The sequence below is a fragment of the Salvelinus alpinus genome, chromosome 30 (genome assembly GCF_045679555.1).
Source record: "Salvelinus alpinus chromosome 30, SLU_Salpinus.1, whole genome shotgun sequence".
Classification (NCBI taxonomy): Eukaryota; Metazoa; Chordata; class Actinopteri; order Salmoniformes; family Salmonidae; genus Salvelinus; species Salvelinus alpinus.
The window spans coordinates 19,465,783-19,477,293 of NC_092115.1; the positions used below are offsets into that span (position 1 = coordinate 19,465,783).

Below are 11,511 nucleotides of genomic sequence, written 5' to 3' on the forward strand. Positions count from 1 at the left end.
TCGCAAATAAACCCCGTATTCTGAATCAAATTCATGCAGTGTATTCAGGTGCAAAAACATTTTAGTCCAGAAATATCGATACAAACATTAATCAAATTATTATAAAACATAATAACATCGACAACAGGTTAATAAAAGCAACATGTTGATCAAGCCATATGGATGTCGACTCTTACTTTGAAAAGCGATTGGGGTCTGATTTTTTTCCGAGTCCTACACAGGATTGTTCGTCACAGCTACGCTCATCTGAGGTCAGAGAGGAGCCTGATACGACGGGGGCGAGAGAACAGTGCAACTATATAATCCACCAGTGTCGAATGAGGAAGTCAGTGTAGTGAAAAAGATAAAACATACAAAGATGGTGAAGATAACTTTCCAGCCGATCTCGGCGCAGAAACCAGAGAAGGAGCTCGATGGAGACAAAGCCGAGATTCTCATGCCCTATGAACACGTGAGTTCAGCGTCTCTTTTCTTTGTTCCATGATGTATTGACAGCGTTGGGGTAAAATAGGGATGTTTTGTTGACCAATGCAATAATTAGATTATATCAGGGCAATGGTTTCTTAATTGCTTTATAGTTCAATCGTTCTCTATTTGTTCATGTAGCCTAATGATTGTGTTGATGTAGATTTCAAAATATATTAAAGTCCAAAAGAGCCCATAACATCAGTTGTAGACTAATTTGTAGGCTACCACGATATAATTTAGGCTACTGTTACAGTATCATGTGTTACTACTATTGTTACTAGAAATGATACACTGCTGCTGTGAAAGCGCTGGAAACACGCATACAAAGTAGCCTAACCTTTTTAAAATCGATACAAGCTAGCCAGCAAAGCCCGAGGATGTTGACATTACGTCACCTTGTGAGGCTAGCTGGGGACACTGCAGATACCTCAGTGTGCAGCAGACGTAACCACGAATCGTAGGCTGGCTATCCTAGTCCATGCTACTCGAGCAATTACTATGTTTATCTACAACTTCCAAGACAACACGTTTATAGGTTGATATTGGGAAGTTGACTCTTCTCGACAGTCTGTAAATTGTGCAAACAAATGGGGACGTTATCGCTGCGTTATGGTTACGTCACCGCGGGGTTTTTCCCCAGCAAATCCAGCAGATAGCGCGTAAGGGGCACCTGCGCAGTTGGGCTGTTTTTAGAAATATGTGTGCATGCATTTCAATAGTGTAATGGGATTTCCTATCCTTGTGTCATTACCCTAATCTATGCAGTCTGCACTGATCTAAAAATACTTCCCAGGTGCAATATGCTAGAAGAAAGTCATACTTTGGTTGGCTTTCATCTGTTCTCTTCTTTTAAATCGGATAAAGGAGATGAGGAAAGGAAGTGACACTGGTTGAAAGAGTCATAAGAAATATGCATTTGGTTACAGCTGTCAGGGAGCTGCTAAAATGGTGGCTGTACTGCATTTGCATTTGCATAGAAAGCCTCACACACTGTTGTCTATATGAAGATGCTCAATATGTTAGCACTGACATCACAGTTATAGGTCTGTCTGTCATTAGAGTGCACCTAGATGGTATATTGTCAGGCAGGCTAATACAATTCATAGCAAATCTGAAACTTATGCTGAACATTGAATTGTATTTCTGCAAGTGACAGAATACATGCATTTACAGCTTTGCAGTTAAACTGTCAATCTGAGCAACTGTATGAGATAGATAACTCCACCCTCCTCCATCAGATTCAGAAATAGTCTACATTGACTTGATTATGACCCCCCCAATGAATGTGAGTTTCTAGGCTCTAGAAATTAGGCTGTATTTTGCTCGTCAAATTAGTTAGCTCAAGTAAGATCGAATCTAGATCTGACGTAGAACTACACTGAACAAAAATATAAACGCAATGTGTAAAGTGTTGGTCCCATGTTTCATGAGCTGAAATAAAATAAAATCCCTTTTAGTTTCCATATGCACAACAAGTTTATTTCTCTAAAATCTTGTGCACAAGGTTTTTTTATATCCATGTTAGTGAGCATTTCTGCTTTGCCAAGACAATCCATCCACCTGACAGGTGTGGCATATCAAGAAGCTGATTAAACATCATGATCATTACACAGGTGCACTTTGTACTGCGGACAATAAAAGGCCACTTTAAAATGTGCAGTTCTGTCACACAACAGGGGGGGAAGGCTAATATTTCTGTATGTGAAACTCATTCTGATTGGCTGGCCCTGGCTCCCCATCCCAAGTTCCCTCCCAGGCCCACCCATGGCTGCACCCCTGCCCAGCCATGGGAAATCCATAGATTAGGGCTTAATGCATTTATTTCAATTGACTGATATATTTATATGAACTGTAACTCAGTAAAATCTTTGAAATTGTTGCATTTATATTTTTGTTCAGTATATATCTATGTTTGGAAAGTCCCAATCTGAAGGTGTGAGATCGTGTACCTCAAATTATTGAGCAACTATAACTAGTAATGACATGGTTATGGTTTTGACGTCATGTAGGGAGGTGGGAGACAGGGGATGCTCGCAAAGGCGTCAAAGGAGACGTGTGGATACCAAATCTGTATGTGTGTGTATAAGGATTATTAATATCAAATCTGGCTTGAGATTCCACTTCCACGCAATCACTGTGATCTCCCTCCCACTGGAGGTGTGTGTGATGTAACGCTGTCACAGCTACAAGTAGGGCATGTGGAAGTCGAGTCCTAAGAATAGAACTCCCAGACAACCGTGACAGCCTCCCTCGCCATCACTCGGCAAACACAACGCAATCTGCCTCATCCCTTTTGATCCTCCATAGTAGAGGTCGACCCATTATGATTTTTCAACGCCAATACCGATACCGATTTATTGGAGGACCAAAAAAAAGCCGATGCCGATTTATTTAAAAAAAACAGAAAAAGAAAAAAAACGTATATAATAATAATAATAATAATAATAAAAAAATGTATTTGTAATAATGACAATTACAACAATACTGAATGAACACACTTATTTTAACTTAATATAATACATCAATAAAATCAATTTAGCCTCAAATAAATAATGAAACATGTTCAATTTGGTTTAAATAATGCAAAAACAAAGTGCAATATGTGACATGTAAGAAAGCTAACGTTTAAGTTCCTTGCTCAGAACATGAGAACATATGAAAGCTGGTGGTTCCTTTTAACATGAGTCTTCAATATTCCCAGGTAAGAAGTTTTAGGTTGTAGGAATTATAGGACTATTTCTCTCTATACCATTTGTATTTCATTAACCTTTGACTATTGGATGTTCTTATAGGCACTTTAGTATTGCCAGTGTAACAGTATAGCTTCCATCCCTCTCCTCGCTCCTACCTGGGCTCGAACCAGGAACACAACGACAACAGCCACCTTCGAAGCAGCGTTACCCATGCAGAGCAAGGGGAATAACTACTCCAAGTCTCAGAGCGAGTGACGTTTGAAACGCTATTAGCGCGCACTCCGCTAACTACCTAGACATTTCACATCGGTTACACCAGCCTAATCTCGGGAGTTGATAGGCTTGAAGCACAGCGAAGAGCTGCTGGCAAAACGCAGGAAAGTGCTGTTTGAATGAATGCTTACGAGCCCGCTGCTGTCTACCACCGCTCAGTCAGACTGCTCTATCAAATAATAGACTTAGTTATAACATAATAACACACAGAAATACGAGCCTTAGGTCATTAATATGGTCGAATCCGGAAACTATAATCTCGAAAACAAGACGTTTATTCTTTCAGTGAAATACAGAACAGTTCCGTATTTTATCTAACGGATGGCATCCATAAGTCTAAATATTCCTGTTACATTGCACAACCTTCAATGTTATGTCACAATTACGTAAAATTCTAGCAAATTAGGTGGCCCAAACTGTTGCATATACACTGTGTGCAATGAAAGCAAGAGACGTGACACAATTTCACCTGGTTAATATTGCCTGCTAACCTGGATTTCTTTTAGCTAAATATGCAGGTTTAAAAATATATACTTCTGTGTATTGATTTTAAGAAAGGCATTGATGTTTATGGTTAGGTAGACATTGGAGCAACGATACGCACAGCATCGATTATATGCAACGCAGGACACGCTAGATAAACTAGTAATATCATCAACCATGTGTAGTTAACTAGTGATTATGATTGATTGATGGTTTTTATAAGATAAGTTTAATGCTAGCTAGCAACTTACCTTGGCTTCTACTGCATTTGTGTAACAGGCAGGCTCCTCGTGGAGTGCAATGTAATCAGGTGGTTAGAGCGTTGGACTAGTTAACTGTAAGGTTGCAAGTTTGAATCCCCCGAGCTGACAAGGTAAAAATCTGTCATTCTGCCCCTGAACGAGGCAGTTAACCCACCGTTCCTAGACTGTCATTGAAAATAAGAATGTGTTCTAAACTGACTTGCCTAGTTAAATAAAGATTAAATAAAGGTGTCAACAAAAAAAAAAGAGGTCAAATCGGTGTCCAAAAATACCGATTTCCGACTGTTATGAAAACTTGAAATCGGACCTAATTAATCGGCCATTCCGATTAATCGGTCGACCTCTACTCCATAGTCCCTAGCAACTGTGTGGGTACAGTTTCTAGGTGGCGAGTAGTGTGTCGCTAATAGCAAACCGAGTGACGGTAGGGCTGAGAGACTGGGGGTGGGCTGTTGGGATGACAAGGCATCTTCAGCATCTCTAGCCTTCAGCCTATATTATAAAACAGATTTATTTCTCCTCTGATCAATGTGACTATCTGCTTAGCTGTTACCACCAACATTGAGTAAAACAGAAACTGCTCTTTCATAGTGGGAGCATCTTGCTGATGAATCAAATCAAATTTTATTTGTCACAGGCGCTGACTATAACAGGCTATAACAGACTATAACCTTATTGTGAAATGCTTACTTACAAGCCCTTAACCAACAATGCAGTTCAAGAAATAGAGTTAAGAAAATATTTACTAAATAAACTAAAAAAAAATAAAGGTAACACAATAAAATTGCATAACAAAAAAGAGGTAATATACAGGAGGTACCAGTACCGAGTAAATGTGCGGGGGTACAGGTTAGTCGAGGTAATTTGTACATGTAGGTAGGGGTAAAGTGACTATGCATAGATAATAAACAGCAAGTAGCAGCAGTGTAAAAACAAAGGGGGGGTCAATGTAAATAGTCTGGTTGGCCATTTGATTAATTAACTCTTAAGTTTAATAATTGTATCTGACATTGGCCTGTAGGTCTGACCTGTGTATTGTTTCTTTCCCCAGGAGGAGCTAGTTCTTCCTCTGAGGCCCAAGCAGTCTCATCTGAACGGGCTGTGTTGTCTCACCTTTGGCCTGGTGGTCTTCATGTCAGGACTGGTGCTGGCCTCCATATACGTCTACCGGTACTACTTCATACAACAGGTATACTACTATACTGCACCACTCTACACTCCACTATACAACTACCACTAGTACCTCCTATTTTATACCACAGGTCAGATATTATACTACTTTTGCATACCTCCTCACACACCTTACAACTATACTACTTTATACTACACTATACTACTGTACAACTGCCAGTAGTAGCTACTATTACATCATACTTCACATGTTCAATCATACAGACAGATTGGTTCTGATAGATATAGCACAGATAGATATCCCCATGACTATACTAACCCTGTTCTGCTCTGTTCTCCCTCTGTGTGTTCTAGATTCCTGAGGACAGCCTGTTCCACTGCAGGGTTCTGTACGAGGACTCTGTGTACGCCCCCCTGCACGGCAGACAGGAGCTGGAGGAGAACGTGGGCATCTACCTGGATGACAACTATGAGCAGATCAGCGTGCCCGTGCCCCACTTTGGAGGGAGCGACCCCGCAGACATCATCCATGACTTCCAGAGGGTAAGTCATCCCTATGCCTGTCCCACACACTCATTGTGTAGTGTGATACAAGGTTGCCATTTTGTGTCCAAATGCTCGCCCATTGGTATACATATGAGAATAGGATTCTGGAGGACATGTCTATTAGGGTCAGTGGTCTATAAGGCAATGAATGTTTTATGTGATCTTTTCTGTTAGTTAGCATACTGGAGTGAAAATAAAAATGTAATTGTATTTGTTACATGCGCTGAATACAACAAGTGTAGACCTTACCGTGAAATGCTTACTTACAAGCCCTTAACCAACAATGCAGTTTTAAGAAAATAGAGTTAAGAAAATATTTACTAAATGAACAAAAGTTAAAAAAATAAAAATAAAAATATGAATCATGTTTTGTTGTCATTTCTAATTCCAGGGTCTGACTGTGTACCATGACATTGCCCTGGACAAGTGTTACGTGATTGAGCTCAACACCACCCTGGTCATGCCACCAAGGAACCTCTGGGAGCTGCTGGTCAACGTCAAGGTACGCTATTGTGTTATATCTGGGTTAGGTCTGTCAGAGGAAAACTGTTTGTGTGTGTGGCTGTCCATCAGAGGGACAGTCTGCCCATGCATATTTATTATACAAAAGGACATTGCGGTCATGTGTACCGTCTGTACTGTGAAGGGCATTGTACTAACGGAGGGTTTCCAACTGGCGGCCCACAGTCAGAACTTGGTATACAGTGTAAAAAAAAACAACGAAATCAGCTCCAAGTGATTTTAATTTAAGAAGTCTGTTCCTAAGTGGTCCCATGCATAATAGAGAGATATGATGTGATCGTATACAAATGTAAGCAAGGTTTGAAATTATTGTTTTAGTCAAACATTAAATCTGTTTGGGAGTCTTGTGGTCAATTTACAGTCTACATATTATTTGTAATTATGTTCAGGGCCCCCGACCATCCACTCCATTAAAATGGGTCCGTGGCTGAATCTAGTTGATGATCCCTGTACTGACGTTTGTGTTTGTGTCTCTCTCCCTCTCCAACAGAAGGGGACGTATCTGCCCCAGACCTACATTATCCAGGAGGAGATGGTGGTGACGGGGAGGGTGAGGAACATGAGACCGCTGGGGCCCTTCATTCACCGGCTCTGCTACGGCAAAGACACCTACCGCCTCAGACGCCGACGCGACGCACGTCGACGTACGTACAACACACACACCAACAACACATCATTTCTCCTTCTGTCTCACACATCCACATACACTTTCACACACACACATTTCACACACAGATGTCCTTGTCAACATGAGATGCATGTAAGTACTAGGTCATCAGTTAGGCTCTTCCTGTCCTGTACAGAGGAGAGGAGAACGAAGGGTCGTGTGTTTCACAGTAGTCACTGAGTCAGTCTGAATCCATGGGCTGGCTGACTGTCTGGTGACACCCCTCATCACAGAGGAAACGGAGATGGCCAGGTCCGTATTGGCGCTTCCTGTGCTGGCTCAGAGAGAGAGAGAGTGTGTGGGCTCTGCCAGGCGCTAGCCTCCCACAGTATGAGTTCTAAGTGACCTCCACACACAGATCCTTCTTGATTACCATGTCAGAGCCATCGTGTGTGTGCATGTGAGTCATTTTTCCAACACACCACGCAGGTCCAATGATCAGACAGCGTGCGTGGGGGAGGAAGTGATGCGTAGTAGTGATGTGCTCCGTGAGCCTCTGTGATTGGCTAGTTGTAAAACCAGAGCATTGATGTAACATGCTTCCCTCTGAGCACATATATGGGCTGACGAGCAACTCCATTGATCCAAGAGGAGGCTGGTACTGGTAGTCATGGTAACAGTGAGGTAGGCAGTGGGAGCCCCCTCAACTGTTTATATTGCTCAATATCTAGTCTTCAGAGGATGATACCATAATGGTTATTAGGCACCTAGTATGTTGACATATGGGGAGTTACCTCTGTAACCCAGCAAAGCAATAGCACCATAGATATCCCGAACCCTATGGATCATGTCACATCATATATCTTAAGTATAACATCATTGAACATGAAACATCAAACTGGGTGTAAGCTTACCTCTCTTCTCTTCCATTCTTCTCTCCCTCCAGGCATCGACAAGCGTGAGGCGAGGAACTGCCACAGCATCCGTCACTTTGAGAACACCTTTGTCGTTGAGACAGTGATCTGCGACAGGGTCTAAATACTGAGAAAGAAGATGGCAAGATGGCCGCCCTACACCACCAAGCCCACTCTGAAACCATACCTCGCGCATCCCTTAGGCTTTATATTGCACTTTAAAAAGCATGTGTTTGTCCAATAGTTTTTTATTTGAATGTTGTTGTTTTTTATTCCTTTTTTGTCCCAAGTTGAATTGTTGTTTACTGCTCTGGTGTTGTTTTTATTATTTGTTTGTTTTTTGTATTCCAATGGTCTGTATATTTCGATAATGTCGGTAATGCGATGAATCTGTAGCTTTTTTGTTGTTTGGGATTTCATGTCATGTTGTTGCACTGATGTTTTTTATTTGTATCAATTTGAAGTCGACGCCAGCATAATCAGATGAGTTATCTTAGGTTTTTACTTCAATCGATTCAGATTGAGTTAGTCCTTTCTGTATAGTACTTCTAACCCTGTGCAGTGTGTGTGTGACAGTGAGGAGAATTGGGCGTTACGATGCTGCGTGCGTTGTGCACACACACATGTTTCTATTTGTCTCTTGGTTCAACCAAAATGATCCCATGATGATGTCTTGTATTGGATGTCCAGAAATACCGAAACATACCTCATATATATTAGATGTTTTTTCGCCTGTAATTTAAATCATCAAATGTTTGTGTATGTATTCTGCATCGTTCCTATAAGCAATATTTACTGTATATGGATTTTTCTTGGATTTCATATTCAAATGTGCATTGATTTTTATCTGAGCTTGTTTTGTGATTGAATGATCATTTCTCTATGGTTTGTCCCTCTTGTGGTATCTTCCACTGGTTGACTCTGGGTCTCACATGGCTTTAGACTGTATAAAGTAGCAGTGCTTTGGACGGGCCAACGGAACCAAATTTATAGTCACTAACGCTATGTTGAGTCCTGAGGGTTTAGGCATATATAGATTACCTACAGATGTAGCCTCTTAATTTGATCAAGAAGAACATTCCTGAAATGTAAAACTTGTAGTGTATTTGAGGTTTAAAAAAGGCTTCTGAAGTTTGTAATTTCCATTTTGAAATGTCAGACTTGATTTTCCCTTACAAAAAATGTATCAACACCTACAAAAACATCTAATCTACATAATTTACATTTCCTGTTGCTGCAGGATTATTTTCCTTCTAGCAAACTGGCTCAAATTAAGATCCTACATTTGGATAGGTTTTAGAGTTGAACTCTTTCTTTCGGTGTGTCTTTCTGGCTACGTCCTGATTCTGAGAGGGAGTGTGCAAGTGCACACTTCAGGAGAAGGGTGGAGAATTGGATGCAGCCGCCCTCTTCCTCATGTCTTAGTAATGGGCTTGGCCTCTTGTCTGCAGTTGAGTCCTTGTAGCCAGTCTCCATCTCTACTATCCAGACTATCTCTCTATTGCATGCCTGTCTCTCTTAACCTTTTTTTACAATTGATCTACTGTATGATATAGAGGAATTATGTTGCTGTTTTAAAGGGGACCTACTGTATGATATAGGCTTTCATGATCTGTCCCCTTCTCTTCTGACTCGCCATGCTGTACAGTCATTTAGCTTGTAATAGCTTATCTTACTACCTAATAAATAAACATGTAAAAACTATATTCCTTTCTTTGCTTTTTCATTGTGTGTTTTAGACAAACAGAAATAAACTCAGGAGAATACAAAGGATATCATGGGTACCAAAATCTACAATGTTTCATATTTCTCTTAAATAAAAATATAACAATTTCCGCAAAACACCATTAACCCTAGCACAGAAGTCAAACCAATGACCAATAATCATCGAAAATTACATTGCGACATTTCAACTACATCTCCCTTCAGAGGAAGACATTCAAGAGCTTTATAAAAAAAACATTCTATAACATAAACATGTATATAGACCGAAGCTGCAATGTAACTTGTAATAGACAACATTTGGTGCATGAATTATGTATCTAGGACACTTCAGGGATATTAGTGACATCTCTCTCTCCTGCCACACAAACTGCACACACTCTCAACACAAGTTACATTTTTTCCCCACAACATCCAAACATGACAGAAGAAAGTCAATTTCACAAGGGAAGCGAGACTAAGCGATACAGTACAAACGAGTGTGCTTCTTATGTCAACGCCCTAACCAAAGTAATTTCCTGACATTTGTCGTTTGACGTGTCACACGCATACACAAATACAGCATGTGTAAGAACAACTTAGCATGCGCCATGTTAACACATTCATGTCCATCTACAGTATATTATATAATAATACAGTGCCTTCAGAAAGTTACCATTTTGTTGTGTTACAGCCTTAAAAACCTCTTAAAGATCGGACCCTTTTTTACAATTTTCGCCAAAAATGACAGACCCAAATCAACTGCCTGTAGCTCAGGCGTTGAAGCAAGGCTATGCATATTCTTGATAGCATTTGAAAGGAAACACTTTGAAGTTTGTGGAAATGTGAAATGAACGTAGGAGAACAATACACTTTAGATTTGGTAAAAGAAAAACCAGCCGTTTTTTTGTATTTTTTTTGTACCATCATCTTTGAAATGCAAGAGAAAGGCCATAATGTATTATTCCAGCCCAGATGCAATTTAGATTTTGGCCACTAGATGGCAGCAGTGTGTGTGCAAAGTTTTAGACTGATCCAACCATTGTATTTCTGTTAAAAATGTTGTATCAAGTCTGCCCAAATGTGCCTAATTGGTTTATTAATAACTTTTCAAGTTCATAACTGTGCACTCTCCTCAAACAATAGCATGTTATTATTTCACTGTAATAGTTACTGTAAATTGGACAGTGCAGTTAGATTAACAAGAATTTAAGCTTTTCTGCCAATATCAGATATGTCTATGTCCTGTGAAATTTTCTTGTTACTTACAACCTTATGCTAATCGCATTAGCCTACGTTAGCTCAAACGTCCTGTGGGGGACCCACCGATTCTGGAGAAGTTTGAATTAAAAATGGATTAAATTGACTTTTGTACTCACCCATCTACACATGATGCCTCATAATAACAAAGATGCTTTTAGCACCATCTCTAGTGTCAGTGGCGTACCGCAGTTTCTGGGCCCCCGCAAGGTCTGAGCAAGGCTCTCCGTGATTTTTTTTTTTTGGGGGGGGGGAACAGCTGACTTCCTAATATTCTACATGTTTTGCCATGGGGCAAAGATAAACATTTGCAGTTTTATAGCTAACCTCATGTTATTCTGCACATTTTGCAATGGGCCAGAGAGAAAAATATGCAGTGCAGAGAGGGTACCTGTAGTGGGTGGTTTTGCATGTGATTTTGGACATCTCTGGAGGGCTGGGATGGACTGACTGACCGATTAACTGACTGATTAAAAGACTGACGGACGCTGAACTACTGCAGCTGTCAGAGCTGGAGGTTGAAAGATAAAGGCATTTCCTCTTTTAGCAGTTCTTGTTTATGACAGCTTCTAAGTTGTACTCAAGCTGTGAAATTGTTGACAACTGTGAGACAGAAGTGACTGTAAATGTGGAAGAATGTGCAAGAACTG

General features: G+C 40.5%; 1 protein-coding gene across 1 annotated transcript; it reads left to right on the forward strand.

Moving 5' to 3' along the window:
• The first annotated feature begins 234 nt into the window (after positions 1-234).
• Positions 235-9,604, forward strand: LOC139560500 (integral membrane protein 2C-like). The gene is made up of 6 exons (XM_071377339.1): positions 235-451; positions 5,232-5,369; positions 5,666-5,854; positions 6,249-6,359; positions 6,870-7,023; positions 7,933-9,604. Exons 1-6 carry the CDS (start codon positions 359-361, stop codon positions 8,022-8,024), a joined length of 777 nt encoding a protein of 258 aa, XP_071233440.1. The 5' UTR covers positions 235-358; the 3' UTR covers positions 8,025-9,604.
• The last annotated feature ends 1,907 nt before the right edge of the window (positions 9,605-11,511 follow it).